At 46.5% G+C, this 22191-nt stretch overlaps 1 protein-coding gene across 14 annotated transcripts in view; it reads left to right on the top strand.

The window, feature by feature from the left end:
- Positions 1–66: 66 nt before the first annotated feature.
- Positions 67–22191, top strand: part of MIB2 (MIB E3 ubiquitin protein ligase 2) — a 36049-nt gene continuing 13924 nt past the window's right edge. For 4 of the 14 annotated variants that reach the window (XM_065037373.1, XM_065037375.1, XM_065037369.1 and 1 more), the window contains exons 1-5: positions 6891–7045; positions 7316–7445; positions 15146–15492; positions 15914–16085; positions 21725–21831. In XM_065037373.1, coding sequence (XP_064893445.1) covers positions 15246–15492; positions 15914–16085; positions 21725–21831 — 526 coding nt within the window. In that variant the 5' untranslated portion in view covers positions 6891–7045; positions 7316–7445; positions 15146–15245. Of the gene's footprint in view, positions 523–6889; positions 7046–7315; positions 7446–14160; positions 14206–15145; positions 15493–15913; positions 16086–20393; positions 20649–21724; positions 21832–22191 lie in introns of those variants that run through there. The other 10 variants (XM_065037379.1, XM_065037380.1, XM_065037377.1 and 7 more) reach the window with 7 other exon arrangements.

Raw genomic sequence — 22191 nt, 5'->3', positions numbered from 1 at the left:
CGGCGGCGAGTCCGGCCCCCGCGGCGGGAGGGGCCGGGAGGGGCGGCGGGCAGGACCGGAGAGCGGGGACTCCCCCGAGGGGACCCCTGGGTGCTCGGTCCTGGAGCAGCCGGTAACCCGGCATCGTCCCTCACCCCGCTCCATCCTGACCTTGGCCGGCGCCAAGACCAGTCACCATCTCACCCCAAAAACCTCCCCCGCGTGTTTGTTTTCCCCTCCCTTTTCTAAACCTCCAGCCCCTGCTGCTGGCAGCTCTCGCTAACAGGGGACAGGTGAGGGACACCGATATTAATGAACAAGGACATCTTCAAATGATTTATTTAAAAGCTTGAAGTTTTTAAGGGCTGTGATCTCTTCCTGGAAAAATATGAGCTGATAAAGACTTGAGGACAGCACCAAGAGAAGGGTGTGAGATGAGTTCTTCAGCCTTTGCAGGGTGTTGCAGGCAGCTTAGCCTGTGCCAAGCAGCTGCCCCTGATGTGGGCTGTTCTCTTCTGGAAGAGCCCGACTTGTTTCATCCAGGTATGTGATGTGCAACCGTGTTCTCAGCAGAAAACAGGAACAGGAGGGACCAGCCCGGCATCCCAGGCCAGGCTGGACGGGGCTCTGAGCAACCTGAGCTGGTGAAGATGTCCCTGCTCATGGCAGAGGTGGCATGGGGTGACCTTTAAAGGTCCCTTCCAACCCAAACAGTTCTATGATTCTTCCCTTCATGGGGCAGACAAAGCTTTCTGGAGCCTTGCCCACGTTCTGAGCTTAGATCTACTCCTTAAGACCCCGAGGTTTATAATCAATCTTGCCTGTACCAACAGCCTGACAGCCAGGTTGGCTCATCTCTTATCTGAGCTCACAAAGATAGTTCCTCCGGAATTCTGCCAAGTTCCATATTTCAGGCATCTGGGAAATAACCAAAAATCACAACATTTAATTCTTCAGCAGCATTTCCCCTCCAAGAATCACGTACGGTTTTATAAACGTTAATCAAATGAGCTTTACAGTACTGCCGGGAAATAGTTGAATGGCATTCCTGTCTCCCTAATTTGCAGATGGGAAAACTGAGGCACAGCATTCCTGTAAGGTTATGAATTATCCAAAGCAACTAAGTTTTTTATGTGTTATTATTTTTTTCAAGCATTTTAATTGGATTTGATGTGTAGCTTGATGCATTTGCCAGAACAAGGGTGAGACTCAGCCTACTGGAAATGGGGTGATTTGGCTAACAGTCCTGGCTCTGAGGACGGCTTCCAGAAAATATCCTATACTTAGTGAATTAACTGATTATTCCAGACTCACTGCTTAGCTCTTTCTGAAAAGCAGAATAGCACTAATGTGATGCATCATGCAGCCTGTGTCTGCTATGGATCATGTGTACGTAGGACCAGGGATAATCACGTTGCTGATTCATATATAATAATACATCCTTGGTTCAAGAGACACTCCACCTACGCTCCGTAGCTGGTGTGCATCAGCCAGCCTTGCTGTCCAACTGTTCCTTTCCATAAACGTCTGGGCAGGTTGTTGAACTCTTCAGCATCTCTTGAGGCTGCTTGTCAGGAGCTGGAATGTCTTTGTCTGCATCTTGCGGGCTGAGCGGGCAGCCTGTGGGATGGAGACTCCACGCTCAGTTTTGCCTCTATTCAGCACATTCTTTTTTTCCTTTTCCCCTTGTGCTCTCATTAATTACTTCCTCATGTGCTGGTTCCTGCCTGAGAAACACTGGGAATTTCTGAGGGTTTGACAGAGAGGACTCTGGAAAAGATTGAAATCCCAAATTAGGGAATGTGTATTTGAGAAAGGTCTGATTGACAAAGCTTCTGCGACCTAGCACTTCACTCTTCTATGACATCCCGTATCTCCAAAGGTCTCCAGCCATGAGCATTTTTAGGAAGATACAGAGGAGAGAACACCCTGAGCTAAACAAATTGACCATAGGTGACAGCTCTCCTCAAATTCAACTGAAAATGCTTTGTGCCTCAGGGATTATCTGATCATCTCCTTTTGCTTCCTCTAATCCAATGCGTGATCACATCTGATGATAGCTTTAAAATAATAATCTGAGCAAAACAAGCAATTCCCATGGGAAAGCTCAGAGTGTATGTGCTTGTAAAGAAAATGCCACTTTCTCCTCTGTAGAGGAAGGCACGAGTATTACCCATCTGCGCAAATACTGCAGTCCTGGAAAGCTCCGTCCTTTTAATCAGAGCTTTGGATTTCATAGCAGGCATTTAATCGGCTGTGGGAGAGTTTTCAGCCAGGTTATGTAAATGCTGTCAAGAAACCAAGTGCCTGAAAAAGATGCATGTAAGGAATGTGCTGGTAGGAGACAGGAGGGAGGCTTGATCATTAGGGGCTGCGGTTTCACTACAGTTCTTTTAAAACCTGCTGATTAAATTGGCAACATCCACAACCGGTTGAAATTGGCTAATGTTTGAAAAATAGCGTTTTCTCAAGTTGGCATCTATCTGTGTGAGCATGAATTTCCAGCGTTAGAAGCATCTGTGTGTGACGTACCTCCTGGAGGTGCCTGCCCCACCACACACAGAAATGCCCAATTAATTTCTTGGAGGAGGGAAAGTGCCCTAAATTAAACAATTCCTGGGGGCAGCTCTCATCTCAGTCTCTCCAAGGTTAAGGGGTGGGAAAGCTGAACTGTTCCTTCCTTCCCATAACAAGAAGTGACAGCTTCTAATTAGGATCCATTAGAGGGTGCCCCAGGGAACCGATGGGACGCATTGTTGAAATGATTTTTTTGTCTCAGGATGGTGTGTTGGCTCAGCGGTCTTGGTCATCTCTCCCAAGCCCACGTATGTACTTTGAGTCCTCCCACTGCTGTGCCATGCCTCAAAATAAGGATATGGGATCTCCAGATATCTTGATGCTCTCACGGCCTTGCCAGACCTCAGGGACAAGCGCTGAGCGAACTGTGGGTACGGCCATGATGTAAGAGAACAAGAATGGGGCAAAAATAATGAGCATAAACCTTGACTTTCTGAGGTACAAGGTTCAAACTCATCATAATTTCAAGTGCACAGAACATGTTTTAGGGAGAGGGCAATCACCCAGCCTCATCAGTTGAACACAGGACTTCTTTGTTTTGCTTTGGGTTTGTTTTGATGCTACCCAGATGTCCATGACACATTTTGAGCATCAAGCTAGGAAGATCACTTATGAGCAACTTAAGCTGGCATCCCCTCGTGTTGGGTGTCAGCCAGAGAGATTTCAATCTGGTTTTTAATACCTCCATAAGCCAAGAGCTTAAGTCATCTCTGCTGTGCCATTGTCTCTTAACTGTGGCTGTCAGCAGATAGGATGTGGATTTAGGGTGAGATTTTCTCAATTGCTTCATCATTGTTGATTTTAAACAGAATAGACGTTCCTGAACCATGTGTTTGTTTTTGCGAATTTCACTCGGAGTCCTGCTTTTCCTGCACAGAGATAACGGCAATGTAGTCTAAATCTTTTTGCCAGAGTGATGCTTTGTTGATTCTGGGGTCCACATCTCAGCTACCACTCCAACTATGGGAATCCTTCTAAGGGGTTGTCTTCACCAGCCTCCTCCCAGGTATACATCTCCAGCTGGCATGGAATGGATATGTTTAATAATAAGAATTCAACAGGGAGAACAACATGGAGCTATAAAAATGGAAATCAGCTCCTGTTCTATATTAACCTGTCAAAAATTCTCTCCATAGTCAACCATCACGTTGACACAAAGCTAATTACAGAAAGACCTCTAAATAGGGACAACTGTCACCCGCCTGTGTTTCCAGCCCTACATGTCTGACCAGCCCAGGAGTCTGAAGTTCTGTTGCTCGTTTGCCTCCCTGCACACACACCAGAGGCCGGATTTGGAGAGAAAACCTGCAGAAGTGCCTGTTACTCTCGTAGATGCTGTGTCTGCACACACAAACAGCCAATCTGGCAGGCGGGCGCTCAGCTCTTGCACAAAAATGCATGTTCTAGCCAGCGCTGCCTGCAAACGCAACCTCGAGGAGCAATTATAGCTGCATAAACTCTGTTTCTTACATAACACTAAATAAAAAGCCTCACGGAAAGTGACTCTCCCAGGCCTGTTTATATGATTTAGACAAGAAAAAAAGCCCCTTTAGGGCAAACTAATTCAAGCCCCTCTTCTCCAGATGATGAGGGACTGTTGATGCTTTGTACACTGTTAGACGTAGTTCTGTGGTGCACTGTCAAATATCGGGATAATTACGCTGATACTCAAGCTTTTTCTCTCTGAAGCTTGGCCAGTCACTCCCCTCTTTCCCTGCTCCTGCTTTATTTGCCTGCTCTTCAGTTCCCATTGGCGTTTGCATTTCATGGCTTGTGTTTCCAGCTGCTCCATGAGCCAGTGTTTGCAAAGACCTCTAAACCTGGGCTTGCAAGGGGCTCCCGGCCTTCCCTGAGGCCTGGAAGGGTGGGGATGCTTTGTGCGTGGTTACTTTTACGAATTAATGCAGTTTGTGAAAGGATCTGGCAACACTGACAGCAAGAGAACTATCTTATAAAAACATTGTGCGTACAGTGTAGTAGGTACAGCCAGAGAGGTGTACGGACCTGGTTCCCCCCGGTGCAGGGAGGTACGATGCCACTTCATTTCCAGACACACAGAACTTGACCCCAGGTACATAAGCAAATTGCTTCAGTAGTTGCAGCCGCAGGAAAAAGAAGGATTAGTTTCCTTGTCTGCTCTGTGGCCGGGACCAGATTCATCACTGGCGTAATCCCGCTCATTTCACCACAGTCACACTTGGGATCGCTTTGGGATTTTGAAGGCTACATTAACGCAGCAGGACGCTGCGCTCACAGGCTTTCCCAAGCATTAGCATTCTGATGGGGTAGGAATTCATCCCAAAACACAGCACTAAGAATTTTTAAATAATAAAGAAGCAAAGATGCCTGCTGTCCCCATTGCCAGCTGAGTACAGCAGCATGGACAGACTGCCCTTGCAGAAATCCACATGCTGTATTCATCCGGCACAGTAAATAAACCATATTAAAGAGGGAGGCTGAGAAGACATTCCTGATTCTGAAATCCTCTAACCCTAAAGTTAGAAATAGATGAAATAATTGAATGGCAATTTGCTGTGGTTCCATTTGTTTCAGAGGAGAGACCTAAATGTGGAATTGAACTCCCTCAAAGTTAATTCCCAATGCTGGGTGCTGAATGTAGGTCACTTTCTGGTTTGTTCTGAGACTCAGCTGAGCTTGAAAGGCTGTTCAGTTTCCACTGAAGAGCAGAAGACACACATATCTGTTCTGCTCTATCCAGGTCACTGCCCCTGCAGGCAATGCCACCGGGTGTAACCACAGCATCCGTGCACATTCCCACCGTGCGAGCCGGGAACGCTGCTGCTCCGGGCTCAGAACCAGTCTTTCCGTGTACAAATTCCTCCTGTATTAAGCATGCGAAGTTGGCACTGCGGGACACACTCGTTGAGGAAAGCGTCCTTCTATATATGACCTGAAAACGTATTTTGGACAACCTGTTTTACTCCACCAGCCAATATTTTTTTTGCATGTACTGTTCAATCGCCTTCAAAGAACATCACTAGATCCCTGCTGCTGGTGTTCGCATCACACAGGCATCCACCTCTGTGGCCTGAGGTTCACATGAGCCATGCCAATGAGCTGCAAAATGTTGAGTTCCCTTGTAAAAAAACCCATTAAAAATAGGGCTAAACACATATAGCTTGGCTGACCCTGAAGTGGCCATATCTGGAGAAGCAGCCTACAGAAATATTCCATGAATATCCCTGTGTAACAGCGGCATCCAGTGGGCAAAGAAAGATCTCCAGTAAAATACTTGGAAAAGCAAGATCGGGCCATGTGAGAGCAGAGGTTTCTCTCCCACATCCAGAGCGACATTTCCCACTAGAAAAGATTCATCGGAGCTCACACTTTTTAACACACCAGAGATATTTCTGTTACACACCAGACAGGTTTGCCATTTGCGCTATCTTTGGTGTTAAGCACAATCAAAATACCACCTCTCCGAAATGGTGATATACAATCAAAGGCAAAATCTCATCCTAATAATCATAGTAAAGTTTTATCTTGGCCATGGACTAAGCTGCTGATGCTGTATGACTTTGTGTTTGCCTGTCAAGGTGTCTTCACACAGTCTAATACAGTTTTCCAATTTGTATATACATATATCTATAAATTTTTTTAAGAAAGATAACCTGGAAAAAAACACCTGATGTATCTTAGAAATCTGGGCATGGTCTTCCTGACCGCCTAATGGGATAAGGAATGGTACGTGATTTTTTTATGACCTTGCTACCACATTCCTGTTGTGAGCGAAGGGTCTCATGCTGGCAAGTTTTGTGCTGTGTTCTGATGGCTTTGGCACAAATATATCACTCAATGTTACTGCTGTAAATGCTGTTCCTCGCTATCAGTGCAGGCCACTCTTCTAACCCTTGTTGTGCTGTGCTGGTCTGCATTAGCAAAGACTACAAGTAAGACAAAACTGGCTTCAATACAGACGGAGCAACAGAGCGGCGCCTTGAAGGGAGTTACACCGAATTGCAAAATCTCCCTTACAGTGGACAGACCTACCCTAAAATCACCCCAAAACCCAAACGCTCAAAACAGAGCATCCCGCCGCGGATCCCGCATCCTTTCCCGGCCGGCCATTCCCGCGGCTTTAATGGCCATTTTTTTGCCTGCGCAGAGAAAACAGGAAACGATCCCGGCTATTTTATTCTGCTGGACACCGCGGAGGCGCCGGCGGAGCAGCAACACGCGGCTCCGAGCCGCCGCCCTGTGTCCGACCGCTGCCGGGAACGCGGGGCGGCCGCACGGTCCCTCCCCAGGCCCGGCGGGTCGGGCCGCGCCGCGGGGACCTCCCGGGACTTGTAGTCGGCGGCGGCCCGGGGGCGGCGAGCGGGGCGGGCGGGGAACTACCGCTCCCAGCATGCCCGGCCGCGCTGCGAGGAGCCGGGGCGGGGAGCGAGGGCGGCCCCGGGGGAGCGGGCTGGAGCGGCGCCGCTGCAGCACCCGCGGGGCGGCCGGTGTCTCGGCGCCTTCCCTGGGGGTAAGAGCGGGGAGCGGGGCCGGGGCGGCGTGGAGGTCTCTGGGGTGCGTGGGTGTCGCTGCTGAGCGGGGCCCGGGGCGGCCGGTCCGCGGCGGGGCGCGGGGGCGGAGGAGGGAGGCGGCCGTGGGGAGGTGCCTGCGGCGGGGGGGCTGCGGCCGGGGCCGGGCTTGGGCCCTCCGCCGCTGCGGGGCCGGGGCTGGACGGGGACAGGAGCCGGAGCCCGGTGACCGGTGCTCGCCTGAGCGGTTTCTCGTGTTTTCTCCTCCGCAGGTCACCGTGGAAGTTCTGCTGCTCGGACTCTGCGCTGAGAATGAATGGGGGAAGGAAGCAAACGCAGCCCTTGGCTAAGGACAGTGGATTTCTCAATTTTCTGAATTTTCTTCGTTCTCCACTCCATCAGGTACGTGCTTGTATTTTTTCCCTTTTTTCTTCCCTGGGAATAGGTCTGCTCTAAGTGGCTGGTTTTCTTCTTACAAAGGAAGGCTTGAGTCCGTAATGGGGCACGTCTGCTTGCTCTTGCTCCAATTTTGTTTATTTTCTTTATTTCCTGCGGGATGGCGAGTACTGGCAGCCCTGGACGGTGTAAACACACATCCTGTGTTCCTGTTTGGAAACAGGAACTGCAGGTACGTCCATACTCGCTAAGGTGAGAGCCGAGCGCTGGCACCGGTTCCTGCTGGGCAGTTTGTGTCGTGTGCCGAATGCTGAATGTAACTCAGAACTGAAGCACATGCGGCTTTTTCTCCTCTGTGTTTCTATGATATTTGCAATCTTCCTGAACTGAGAAAGAGCCATGAAAACAGAGGCCAAACTGAAACCTAGAGAAGCTGGTGCGGCTGCATTGGAAGCACTGCGTGTGTTCTGATTTCCTTGCAGACACTCAACTCCAGAAATCGCTTTCTGAATGTAGTAAATTCTAATTTCTGCCTCACACTTAGGAACAAGTGAGCTCTGGCTCACCTTCATGGAGGTCACTTGGGCTTGGCTTTACTGCCTAACCTTCTCTCTTTTTGGCTAAGAGCCTCGTTACATCCTCCGCACTTGTCTCTTGCTATAGGAGGAGTTTATTTGGCTCAAATGGGATACTATTCCTATTTCTCCTCTGTTTAATAGCTCCTTGGTTTCCTAAAACTACTTCCTATAAAGAACAATGCAGTTGTTCATCCTTCTAGGCCCTTCTTCCATACTTGACTACCTGTTGAATTTTTCGTCCGTGGTTTCAGGATATAGATGAGTGAATTGTCAAGGGCTGCAGTTACTGTAAATAACCCGCATTACCCTCATTGTTAAGGTTGGAATGATGTCGTGTGTCGCTAAAACTTTGACAAGTGTTTTGGGAATTGACAAAACTGTGGAAGCACCGCAAGTATGGTGGTTGCGATTGTCTCCTTCAGTTTTCACTTGGAAAGGGGTACGCTCGTGGCTTTCTAAGATACCTCGATCAACAATCGTATGGCTGCGTGACCACCACGGGCTGCTCAGAGCTGTTATTTGTGAAACGAGCTCATCTCTTGCCTTGCGTTCATGCAGCATTCGTATTGATTGCTCACAGAGACCCGTCTTGGTTGCCTGTGGTTTCACTGAGGTTGAAGGTTTTCTCCAACTTGATAATTAAGCTCTCCTGGGTCACGCTGCCCCTGCCTGCCTGTTCCCATCAAATCTGTTTGATGCAGAACCGCTCCTGGGCTCTGGCAGAGCTCAGGGTCGTGCTGAATGTGACCGCACCGCTTGCGACAGGACTGATCATGCCCTTTCATTTTGAGTTACTGTTTTGCAGGGATCCAGGAATAGAATGCGAAGTCTTGCGAGCAGACTATTTGAGTCCCAGTTGTTTTTCAAGGATTCTGATTCTTGGCTTCCAAGGGCATTTGTGGCAGGGCTCGGTGTTGTAATACAGCGTGCCCAGGGGGAGCCCAGCGCAGCTTTCAGCGTGCTCTCACTAGAACGTCGATTGGAGAAAGATCATTGAATGATCTTCCCTCCTTAAGCAAAGAGGATTTCTTGGGAGACTTGTAATTCAAATATTTCTGCTCCCTCTGTAATGAGAGCTGTAGTGGTGTCTGAAATTTCCAGTATGGGCCGGGCTGTGGAGAGCAGAACTTGGTGCTAGGACATGTGAGCTTTGTTCCTATATCTATGGCTCCGTTTCCTATCTGTAAAGTGTTTTTGTGGCCTCTAAAGTACTCAGCTATCCAGAGCCGAAAGATGGCATTGGTACTTCTAAAATGTGCAAACTTGTAAGTGAATTGGTGTACGTGCTGACCCTCAAGCCTCCGTTAGGTACCAGGAAGGAAAGCAACAGCCAGCTACTCAATGCATTCTGCTCCCACGCAGCCGATGTCTCTCTAGTCAAAGGCACGTCAGGATAGATTAGATTTAAACCTTTTGATCTGCTTTCAGACCACAGAAAAGGCAAGTCCCAGGCTGGAAACTGACAGGAGTGCGGTGTTGACCGTTCGGAAAGCCTAGAGGGGAATCTGGAAGTTGGTAGCATGAGCTCTCAAGGCTCAGCAGAGATTCAGCGGCTCCTGTGCTCCAGCTTGCTCTGTGCCGGGGTCTGAAGCGGATACTTTGCATTTTGGAAGGTCAGAGGAAGTTGGTGGGAAGTTCCTCAATGCTTATGAGTTTTCATTTGTTTTCCTTGTGCCACACGCATCTTCCAGGGAGGGTACAGGAAACTTAAAATACAATTCTCCCATTTTTTCTGTGTGAAGTGCAAAAGACCTAAATTCAAACTTAGCAAATGATTGCTTTATTTTTTTAAACATCACCCCCCAATGGCTGTGTGTGTTTTTTGGTGGGAGGGTGTGTGCGTTTGGATTTACTGTCGTACAATGTAAATTTAACTCTGAAATCCGCTATTGAGGGAATAGTGGATTCTCATCAGCCCCAGCTACTGAGCTTTTCAAGGCTGGAGGCAGCAATCTGCAAACTGTCAGGTCCAATTAAAGCAAATGGCTGGAGCTGGTTTTTCCCTCCTGGAGAGAGCACAGTTCATCAAAAGCCAGAAGGAAATTTCATCGGGCTCGTGAGCAATTGTCTTCTGGGATGTAATAAGAGAGAACCAGTAGATGCTCAGCTTGAACTTTCACTTATCACTTTTAATTCTCCAGTGGGCAAATAAGCACTGATCTCATAAATATAAAGCCTGAAGTTTTTGTATTTAGTAGAATCTGGTGGAGGGAACTTGTTCTTTTGTGGGGTTTGACTGATGTCGACTTGTAAACCTGAATTTTGAACAGCCCTGATTTGCCAGTTTTGTGTCCGCTGAAGCCATTAGGTAGTGCCCTACTCACATGTAATGGACCCGGAAATGTAAGACGTGTAACTTCTCCAAAACTTCCACCTTTAGGATCTATTCTGAGATTGTTTGCCACTTCTTAGGAAGCCAGAATGTTGGGGTCAAGCTTCTCAGAGGGGTTTGCACAAAACTACTGTTATTGAATATTAATAAATTAGCTGATGCTTCTTTTAGGCCTGCATCCTTTGACAAGGTGGAGGAACAGATAGCAAGCTGGCATGATAACCACTGAAAGTGTCGCTTCTACAACTTGAAAGGGAAGGCAGCGTTCACCTCTCGCTGTCTCAGGGCCAGAATACAACCAGTGTACAATTCACTTGAGGCAAAACAGATCAATGGGCTGGCGTTTGTAGAAGACAAGTGTTGATTGTAGCAATCTAATGCTCTCAATGGGACCATCTTTAAGCATAGTGCCTGGCTCCTTATTTTTAGTGTTTCCTCACTGTGTGTCCCTGTATTCCAGGATGTGTGTCTGCTCTGGTACAGTGGAGCTGAAATGACAAGATATTAATCCCTGAGCAAAGGCATATTAATCGCCTGCTTTATTCTGTTTATATAATACAGTGAAATATACTTTGAGAGCAGGTGAGGTAGGGGGCATGGCAATGGTTTAACCTCATGCAGGCTTTTTCTTGACTGATTGGTTTTAACAGTGGCAGCTGCCCCATTTGTATTTTTTTTTGTGCTGAGAGTAATTTGTCAGTAGAATGGCTTCATTTATCTGCTATTGATCTGTAAGCTGCAGAAACATCATCTGCTCTTCCCTCCCCCTCGGTGCCAGTGATGCCATTTTGCAGAATTCAGATTAAACAGAACTGACCGCCTAAGGAAAAGTGAAGCGAAGCGTCACTGAGACCTTGTGGCTTTGCAGTGGAATATTAAACTACTCACTTCAGCCAGTTACGCAAATCCTTTAGGTGGACTGAGGGGGAATCCCATAGGTTTAGTTTAATTTCTAGTGGTTAAGTTTGTCAGATGGTGGCTGTGATGGTGTCACTCTTCTACCTTAGAAGATCTGCTGGTGCTGGGAACTAGGAGTTCGTATTAATATCTTCTCCAAAATGGAGAGTGGGGCCTTACTAGACTTTAGTTCTCGGTGGCTAAACAAGGCCTGACCTGACGGTGCTGCTCTTGGTGTGAGCAAGGGCTGTGGAATGAGATCTGGGAAACAAGAAACAATGAAACAGGCCTGACTGCGTGTTTTTGCACATCAACTTGGACTAGGGCTGTGCGGAAGTCATAATTTATTGAAACAACTATTCCGAAAGCAGAAAAATCTTTATCGTGTGCTAAAATTCAATATTAGCCCTTATACTAGAGTTTTGTTTCTCGTTTAATAGGGTTTTATGTATAGGTTATATATATTAGCAGGGTTATTTACTGTGTTTTGCTGGTTTTCTGGTCTGCTTTCGTTTAATAGTGGGTATATTTGTGGGAATTGTGAGCATCCTTGGGAGAAATGACGCTGCGTTCTGTTGGTGAGAGCACAGGCCCGTGTCTGCGGTGCTGTCCTCGGGTCTCGCTGTTTACTGAGGGGAAAGGAAAGTGAAGGATGAGTGTGAATTTGAGCTTCTTGGCACGAATGCTGGCTTTGGGAATGAACGTAGCAGCTTTGAGCCTTGGGCAGAGGTATTTGATCCTGCTTGTTGTCCATTATTAAAGAATACAGAAGTTTTGTGGGTAGGGAACAATAGGCAGAGCTCTCTAAGGTGGAGCCGTTCACCCAAGAAGACAGTTCAAACCACAAAATATGTGCAAAGGAAAATAAAAACCTGCTTCAAACCCCTAGAAACAGAATCACTTGCATCTTCCTCTGTTTACTGTACTGTTCAAATAACTTGATAGCCAAGTGCCATGCAGTGATTTTGTCAATCTGCTTACACCACTACTGGGTTCTGTTTACTCTGTACCCGGTACAGCAGCAACCTTTGCCTCTTAGGGATGAATATGAGGTTTCCCATAGAGCACCTTCTACCAACAGCGCAGTTTGCCTGTCAGCAGAATGTTCCAACAATTATTGCGTATAAAATGTTGCAGACTGAAGGCACTAAAGTATTTTCCCTTTCTTCCAGTTAAGTATTACAGGGATTTCCTAAGAATGGACTCATAAATGACACCTGGGCTGTTCTTTCCTGTGGCTCAGCAGATGAGGTCAGAATGGTCAGGATTCAGAAATATGCTTGTGCCTTATAATGGATTATCTGCCTATAATTACTTTAAACTCCCCTGGGAAACTGGTGTTCTCTCTGTGAATCATTTCTGGCAGCTATACCTATCTTTCTGGGGAATAATTATGACCCAGATAGCATTGAGGGAAGAGTATTTGCTTCAATGAGTGAAGCACTTCCACTTAGGAAGTAAATAATACTGATCTCTGGCAAGGTTCAGGCTGCATGAGCTTTGTAATCCATCTCGTAAGGATTTTGAACAGTTCTTTACTCTTGTTACGCATCATCCCCCCAGATTAGGTGGGAATACAGAATTTGGTGCCTTCTTGTGTGGCCAATGGAGTATTCCCATTAGGAAGGCAGCCTTCAGAGCAGCGAGCCAGGGGTTGCATGAAGGTCATTGCAGCACCGGCAGCTCCATGAACTCCATCCTCATTTAAAAACCCCCATGGTATCTGTTATTCCCTTCTCTGAGCATGCAATTCCCTTTGCCACTATTATTACATCCCTCTGCCTGCCCCCAGCTCGCTTGGGTGAATCAGGAAGGGTGGTGGTTGTTTTTAAGGAAATAATTGACCTGTGCGTCTCTGGTACTTCTGTATTGTTGGCTGTTTCTATTTGTTTTCTCTGCAGTGGGTTTGGTTGTCTTGACTGGTCGATAGCAGCCTTTGAAGAAAGCAGTTTTGCTTCTTAAAGTGTCCATTTTATTCGTTTCTGATGTGGACGAAGAGGGCTCGTACAAATCTCATTAGGCTCTGCAATGCTTTCTGAAAAAGATATTCTTTTTGATAGTTTCTCTTTTCGTAATAAACACTGGTGCACCTTAAACTTGGCAACGTTACATCCAGCACCACAAAAGAAGCCTAAATGAAAGTCTTGCCCAGGGCATCTTTTAGTGATGATTGGAACAAAAGATGATGTGAAGTTGACAAGGACGTTTGTTTTTGATGTCGCTCTCATGCGGCGGGTGTTTGGACATCACAGTGGTGCACAGCAGGACAAGTCTGAAGCGGGAGAGGTGCTAAAGCTGAGCAGAAATAGGGCTTGTTCTGCATGCTGGAAACTTGATTTTGCATCAGGTTACTCCTCCATACATTTAAAAGGGGATGTTTGGCTGGAAGAAGAGTTTATTTTTAGGTGTCAGTGGTTTCAGTTGCTTTATTGGTAGGCGTAGTGTTAACATCATCTCACGTGGCACAAAGCTGCTCCTCTTGCTGTCTCCGAGTTCACATCCTATTAACTCGCCAGCTGGTTTGTCAGCCCGGCTCGAGCTGGGTGTCTCATGGCCGTGGGTGAGGTTTGCTGTGCTTTGGGAAGCTGCACAGTTTGGCTCTTGGCGTTCTGTTTGTGTGCGGGTTGGTTTAATTTTGAGAAAATATTGGATGTTATGGATGGCTTGAGAGGAAGAGGGAGACGCAGGGATGCCCAGAGATAAACGGATGCTACAGGAGATTTTTCCAGAAGTCAAAGCAGCAGCTTGGCCCTAGATACTATAAGCAACGCTCCTCTGTCTCATTGTTCCGCTAAAGAGGTAAACCAGGCTTTGACGATCTATTTTGTTTGATTCGGAGCTGTGAATGTGCTGCATCCGTGTGGTATTCACCTCATTTACCAATTGTCATGGCAACAGCTGGAAAGGCCATCCCAGGCTTTGACTGACGGCAGCACAGAGCCTGCAGTGCTCGCTGCAGGTAAGCAGTATGGCTCGTTTTGAAAAACCGCTATCACTTTTGGAAAACAGACAAATGTTTCTTTCATGTGTGTCTTTAAAACTTCCTGTCTCCCAAAATCAAAACCAAAACTAACTTTCTGGGCAAGTGAAACTCAGCCCTGTGGTATTACGTGGTAAGATGCATATGAAGAGTCTTTCTCAAAAATGGACTGGTGGTGACTTTTTCTCGCTAAAATCCTGTTTTCCTGGTCATTACTTTCCACTCTGCTTTCTGTGCTTTTCTGTTTCTGTTCCGTTGTGTCTCTGGTAGCTGTTCCCCATGTTCCTGCACTTTAAATCAGGGGCTGGTGTTGAAGTTTTGTAAAGACTTCTTGCCCAGTGCTCTGCAATAGGTCTGTGGATATTATGCAGGTGTTTCTGTGCCTTGGAAGTCTGGATAGTTTGCATATCCCTCCCATCTGTGCTAAGCTGTGAGGATCCTTGTTTTAAATACAGATTTATCTACTCAGCAGGTCAGGCTTCTTTTGTAGCCAGATCATTCTGGGGAGAAAAAATTCATTTCTTTCCTTTATTCTTAATTATCTTTATTAATAGGGTTGGAATTACATTTACCTATGATACTATGAACAAAAGGGGCTTCCAGTTATCTTGCTAAAGGCAGTTGTCAGTTTTAAAACAGCAGCTGGACTGTAATAAAGATTTAAGCTAAATAGGAGGTAGTCAGGATGTCCCTCGGTAATATCTCTTCGCACAAAATGTCTTACGATGGTGTTTTGAGCAGAGTGGGATAAGCGCTTCAAGTTGGGGTTTGAGTTCTTTTCGTATGAATCTGGAAAACCTGCCGGCCCTGCTTGTTGAGCTTGAGTTGTGCACCAAGGGTATGAGCTGAAGTGGCATCCGCTCATTTCGCTATGAAAGTCATTGCTGTGACGTCACTTAATTGCGTGTTGTCTCATTAGGTGTGCTGAACATGCTGCTGATAGCGAATGTGTTGCTGATGATACTGCCCGTCTCCGAGACCCGTCCCATGGAAGAGTTGTAGGGTTGCTGCGCAGATCGATGGACGTGGACCCCTATGCCAGCATGCAGGTTGGGATGCGGGTGGTGCGTGGAGTGGACTGGAAGTGGGGCAACCAGGACAACGGCGAAGGGAACGTTGGGACCGTGGTGGAGATCGGTCGGACGGGCAGCCCGACCACTCCAGACAAGACTGTGGTCGTGCAGTGGGATCAAGGAAACAGAACCAATTATCGGACTGGATTCCAAGGGGCTTATGACCTTCTTCTGTATGATAACGCACAAATTGGTAAGTGTGGTGTGTACAAGACACTGGTGTTGTGTAACACCTGAACCTGGAATGCTCGGCCTGTTGCGAGTGCCTGTGGACGGGTGCTGAGCAGAGATGTGCGCTCAGCCAGTTCATAGCGATGGAATTCCTCTTTGCCTCTATGCAAAGGCTTTTCTTTCCTCTTTTTTTATCTGTGGATCTAACAGTTTTGCTGATGTGGTCGTCCTGCTAGATCCTGGCATGACTTTTAGGATGAGAGTCCATTAAGCCAGAAAATGGATACTTCATATTACACATATATTATTGCATCATCTTCAATAACTGCACAGTACATGATTCTTCTCTTCAAAACATGCTGATGTAGTTTTAAGAGCCTTGTCAGCCTGGTCTCCCTGGATTTTGTGTGGATCTTAATACCATTTTCCTTTTGTTCTCCTAGGTGTCCGTCACCCAAACATCATCTGTGACTGCTGCAAGAAGCACGGTATACGGGGAATGCGGTGGAAATGCAAAATGTGCTTTGACTATGACTTGTGCACACAGTGTTACATGAACAACAAGCACGATCTGTCTCACTCCTTCGAGCGCTATGAGACAGCACACTCGCAGCCGTAAGTAGAATCTGAACAGTGAGAGATGCAAACAGAGCAATATTTCCTTTCAAGGCTCGTACCCGACCTCTGGCCAGGCTGCTGTTTGGATTAGGCAGTAGAATATTTGCTGTCGGTGTAAAAAGAGAGCTGGGAGGGCTGCCAGTAAACTTGCCGGCGCTGGTGCTGTCCTGCCTGAGTTGTTTGACTTTCACAAAACGCTGCAGCGCTGATCTGGAATGTCCTGGAAGGCTCTTTGGAGGTAGATGGTTGTAGTCCTGGGCTGAGCATCGGTGAGATACGATGAGCAAAGGCCTCTAGTGGGGCAGTTTTGGAGGTGGCGGTGTGACGTCCTTGTGCGGCGAACTGTCATCCGCGCCGCTGTGCCAGACCCCCCCGTGGCGCTCGTCCAGCTAAACCTGGGCAAGGCTGACACACGAGCTTTCATAGCAGCTCACTAATCCTGGGATTTAAGAGGCCTTAAGCCCAGACAGACGCTGCAGAGGGTTCCCAGTCAGTTTTCTAAAGAGGCTTTGAAGACGCCTTTACCTGAAGGCTATTTCAGGTCTTAAATGACCTGAGTTTGAACCCCTGGTGGCAGAAAACCATGATTTTTTTAGTATATATTTTGCCATTTGAAGTAATGCCTTCCTGACATCTGCCAGTTGCTGCTATTTTTTAATTGGTCTTGTTTGGTTTGAGTTACACGGCTGTTTTGGGAGAGGCTCTCATCCTTAGTTTAACAGGACAACTCAGTTTCACTGAAGACCCCCTTTTTTCGCAATCCCGCATCCATTTGCTGGATATGTGCTTAGTAATTGGAGATAAATCGGTGTCTGCAAGCAGCATAGCAAAGCCAAACCCATCAGGTTTACGTTAGGGCTGGAATAGTCAGGCGCACTCTGGTGAGTTCTGCAAATAATCAAGTCTGATATAATCTTCCTCTTAAATAAAATATTATCATTACATTCAAGTGCAAAAGCAGCAATGGCATTTCGCATGCATCGCCTTCTCGGGGATGGCGCTAAGCTGAATTTCAGAAGGGGATGTGCTGCATTTTACCCAGGCTGTTTTCTGGACTTCACTCGCCAATAAATCACAACCTTAACAGATTTTCGAAAGTCCTGTTTATTACTGGAGAACAATGGAGTCAGAGGAGCCAGCACGCTACACAGGGTCATGTTTTGTGTAATCGAGCATAAGAAATACAAATATTTTGTCACATTGTGTTTTATACTATAGTCAAAACAGAGTTTGCAGTTATTTTCAGCCATAATTCTTGAACCAGCTCTGTCTGGTCTCATTACCAGTTGGATTTCTAAAGGGGATACGTTACAAGAACAAGTGCATGCCGGCGGTTGGGTGTGTGTTTGTAATGCAGACCCGTTCAAGGCAGCTTTAATAATCCAGCCTTCCATCTGCGACTGCTTATACCGTAAGCCTGAACTAATATAGCAGCTGAGTGACAACTGCTGGGAGTTTGATTACTAGGCAATAAAGGGGATGCAGGTTTATTTACTGTAGTAACCTCTTGGACATGTGTTATTTATGCGACGCCAGTCTAAGCTGCTAGACTTAGAAATTCTGGGGAGTAACATTTTGAATCAAATCTGACTCTTGTGTGATGATGATTGTTTCCTAACTTTTTAAAATGCTCATTGAGTATGGATGAATTTATTAATATGAATTTACTTATGAATTTATTCTGTTAATGAGTACAATTGTACTTCTAAAAACCCCCATGATTTACCCGATGCAATACCTGACTCTGTCCCTTTGGAAAACCACATACATTGCAGAACATTAGGGTGTATTCCCACACTAGGGCTTCCCTTGGTTAGTTTGGAGTATTCTATTTGTGGAATAGATATTAAATTTCAGTGATGTGTTTTACCTTCATCTTTTCTGGAATTACATGATCGAGACTGTAAGCAAGAGGAATTGTCACTAGAATGTCTTTAGCCTGTGTTTTGAGTTAATAGCCACGTTTAAAGGGTGATAAAGACATTTCGCTTCATGTGCCCACATTCTCCATACAATATTCTGCCATTAGAGGCTTCATGTTGACATCTCTGAGAGCTCCGTTGAGAAAACCTCCTGTCTGCAGCACAGTGGGGAGTCTTAGGTGTGCACACACGTTTTAGTTCACATGTAGTAGCCTCGGTCGAAATCTTGCCCACCATGGCTTTCCAAACCCAATAACCTTTGAGGGTCAGTGACAATGACAGCAAGCGTCAGCCCCACTGCGCCGCCGCCGTCTGAGCTGTACGGCTGGTTTTGTGCCTTGGCAAGGAAGGGGAGGATTGACAATGGAAATTCTTGGTAAAGACAGTTCCTGAAATAGGTTTCTGTGATCCTGATCCCTCAGTGCCGTCCTTGTCTTAGTCTGGTTCATGCTTGAGCAATCAGTGCCCGCCTGCCATCTGTCAGAATTTCCTTCCTTTATCCTTTGCTGGAAGTGCTTCAGCAGAAGCTTTGCATGGGAGGATTAGAGAATCTCAAATTTCTTGCATCGCTGAGCTCAGTTTTACCTGTGGTTTCCGTAAGATCTCTGCGTTGGCCTTTCTTGAGGCAGCCTGCCTGGACATCTATACGTCCTGGAAGGAGCGGGGGGTTTGTACTGCCATGAGCTGAGGTTCTAGTTTACAGCCGTGCCTTTCTGAAGATGTGGGATGATGTATACACACTATTTATGGACTACACCTTGCAGGGTGACCATAGCTTCAGCCTTCCAGCCCTGCACGTTGCGCTTGTTTCCTCAGATGAGAATTTTTGCAGTGGAGATATCTCTGTCTTGCAAAATATGTGCCTGGTACAAAGGGGCCCTGATGTCTGCAGAGCCTTGGATTGCTACTGCAAATTAAAACCAGTTTCTCTTTAAGCTTCTCCAAGTCAGTTGGTTTGGGTCTCAGATCTCTATCTGTAAAGCACGGGTGATGCTGTTTTTCTGGCTGGCTGGAGGAAGCTCTCAGGGATGCAAAAGGCTGTGTAAGCACCTCCTGAAATTCGAGCGCAGGCAGAATATCCCCAAGGGGTGGTTGCCAGCATGCTGAAGAGAGACACAACTCCATTCTGTACAGCACATGCTCCCGAGTGTCTTCTGGATTCCATAGTAATTTAATATCGTTGGAATTTGTAGGGCAGAAATGGCTGCAGACTTAGGCTATCGTCATTAAAACTATTATTAAAGGCAATATTGCAGCGATTAAATTTATCCCCAGGGGGTTTTTGCAACACGCTAATAACTTTGGTTGTTATCCAGTATTTGGAGCAAAACGCGTTGAAGTAGATTAAAATCTGAGATGTATGGGCTCGGGACATCTGGTTCTGGCATGGTTTGGTGTTGCTGGTCAGCAGCCTGGTGCAGGACCAGGCCGGTATGGTGAGTCGCCTCCGGTATTGAAGTAGAATGAGGGATGAAGCTTCTTACACTTCGTTCTTCTTTAAGGAGGCTCAGCTTTCCGAGCGGGACAGCTTTGTTTCCCTGGTCTCCAGCCACAAATTTGACTGAAAGTGACAATATAGTGTGAGAGCTGTTGAAATGGGACACTATTTCTGCTCTGTGATGGTACAAAAGGGAAATTATGCTAGAAATGTAACAAATGGCAGTTATTTTGCTGTTTAAGCATCTTAGCTTGGCGCTTTATTTTACTGTCACTGAGACTCCTTGCATTGAAAACCCCTCCCTTGTTAGAGGAGGATTTGAGGCAAGAACTGTATTTTTGTCACTTTGTGTCAGGGCTTGACTGAGACGTCTTTGATAAATTGTTAGAAAAACATTTGACAAAATACAGTGAAAATAGCATGTTGCAGCTAAGCTGTTAGAGGTGTAATACAAATCCATGCTGGTTTTTGGTGCCAGGCTATAGTGCATGACACAGGGCAATGAAATGAATGCTGATCAGCGTTTCTTTTGAGCTGAGCTTTTTCCTAGCTCTGTTCCATTATCTTCCCTTTCATAGCAGCTGCCAGCCTTGGTGGTGCTTGAAATGGACAAACTCTCAGCCATTCAACAAATGGTCCTTGTCTTCCTCCTGTTGGGCTACAAACTGGATAACGAACATTCAACAATTACAAGAATGTGTGTAAATAATTTCTCCCTCTTTTTAAGAACGTTCGGTCCTAAAGCGCAGGTGGGAGATCTGCTAACGAGTTAAGAAAGGTAAAAGACTTAGGCTTTTGGTGGATAAATAAACAGTGAGTTCAAGCATAAGCTTTTTATCCTTCCGAGTCTCCACCTTCTTTCTCTCTCTAGGTATTAGATGGAAAATAAAGGCAGCGTTCTGAGGTCAGTCCTAGCGCGGTGTCCCCTCCCCTTTCCCCTGAACAGCTGCTGAACTGCATTTTGCTCTGTCTGCTCTGGGGTTTGTCAGGAAAAGGTGCACGATTCCAGGCATGGGTTGTGCCACCTTTGCGGTCACCTAGAAGAGCGGATGGTGACACGAATGGGTCCGTAAGGACTTTGGCGGTTTGATGTCTCATGAGGGAGCTTTCCGCTGGGAACAGCACGCAGAGGAGCTGCTGTAACATTATGGGAATTGGAAGCTGCTTTAACAGGACATCAGACCCCCTGTTTACTATCACGTAGGTATTTCTTTTTCCCTTCAGGTGTGTGTGCCTGCGACGGGGACTGCAGGGCGGACGGAAGGTCTGTGTTTTCCTGGAAGCAGTCTCGCCGCAGCACTGCTGCTCTAATCTCTGCTCTCCAGCGGGTGAAGCTGTGCGGCTGCAGCTTAGGCTGGGAAATGTGCTGAACTCCTTACGGCATTGAGCTCGGAGTCTGCCTGAGCCACTAATGCTTTTGTGCAGCCCCAGCGATGGCTGTGAGCATTGCCTTAAACTCAACCATGGCATACAAGGGCAGCTCAAAGTCAGGTTTCACTCACCCTCTGAAGTGATGTCTGGCTTTCTGGACAAGTTACTTTCTCCTTACTCCTCTATTTTTCTTTTTGCCCCTCTCAGGGCCTTTGTTTTAAAGATAGGTTTTAATTGTGTGAGCATTATATTAATTGACTTGGGTGTTTGTGGATCATAAGTGGCCCAGCTGGCAATGAAAACTGCCATGCTCTGCTGCTATGATTAAGATTGCTCGATGATATTTGTAGCAGGGCTTCCCCTGCTCTGTGTAGGCAATGGGGTGAACTTAAATCCAGATTTTGATGGCTTTGGTTTGCAGTGTTGTATCTTATGCCGTAGAATGCTGGTAAATAGCTATGTTTGATAGTATTAATTTGCTTCCATTCATAGTAATCATACTTGGCCCCCAGTGAGCTGCTTTGCCCTGATATAAATTGTAGTTTGTGCATCTCATAGAATGTGTGGGGCATTTTTTCTTCTTTGGAGCTACTAGGTTTTGGTTTTGCCCCATGCAGCCCCCTCAAGGCTCTTGAAGTTCTGAAAGAAGGGTGATTTTTTCCTTCAGGGCTAAACATGCTGTGTGAGAGTGGATGTAGTTGTTTGGAGTCTTTGTGTTTATATATGTTCAGCTTCCCCAGAAGCAAGATGCCATTCTGGTGTCTTAACAACATGAGAGAGACCCCAGCACCGTCCCGCTGCTTGTGTGTCGATCTGTGTTTGTCCCCAGACAGCCCTCAGTTGGAACAGAGCTTTATAAAGCCTGGATAGTAACAATAGATTAACTTGTCTTCTCTTTTTTCCAGAGTCCTGGTGAGTCCTCGACAGAACTTGACTCGCATCACATTAAAAGGGACTTTTCAGGGAGCTAAAGTGGTCCGTGGCCCCGACTGGGAGTGGGGTAACCAGGACGGTAAGCTGCTTCAGAGGTGTCCTGTGAAACACCATTCCTTTCTTGTTTCTTTTTGCCAAATTGCTGGTTGAAAACGTGGAGCTGTTCAGATGATGCAGGTTGCAGTTCTTTAGAGTATTAAATATTATTTGTTTTCTTGTAGTTGTTTAAAAACACACGTGTGACATGAACTGTACGTTCCTTCAGGGTGTGGGAGGAAAGTTTTGCCATGAAAACTCATGGGAACCATCCTGGAAGATTTTGTATAGAAGTATAAACGTACAGCACATTACATTCTCTGTTCCAGAGCCTTGTACACACTGTAATGTGTACAGCATAGTTTTTCTTTTAATAATTGAGTTTTAAGTCCAAAGGCTTCCA

Source organism: Columba livia, chromosome 21 (genome assembly GCF_036013475.1).
Source record: "Columba livia isolate bColLiv1 breed racing homer chromosome 21, bColLiv1.pat.W.v2, whole genome shotgun sequence".
In the NCBI taxonomy this organism is placed as follows: Eukaryota; Metazoa; Chordata; class Aves; order Columbiformes; family Columbidae; genus Columba; species Columba livia.
Note: the sequence above shows the minus strand (reverse complement) of the source record. Positions and strands in the feature narration are given on the sequence as shown.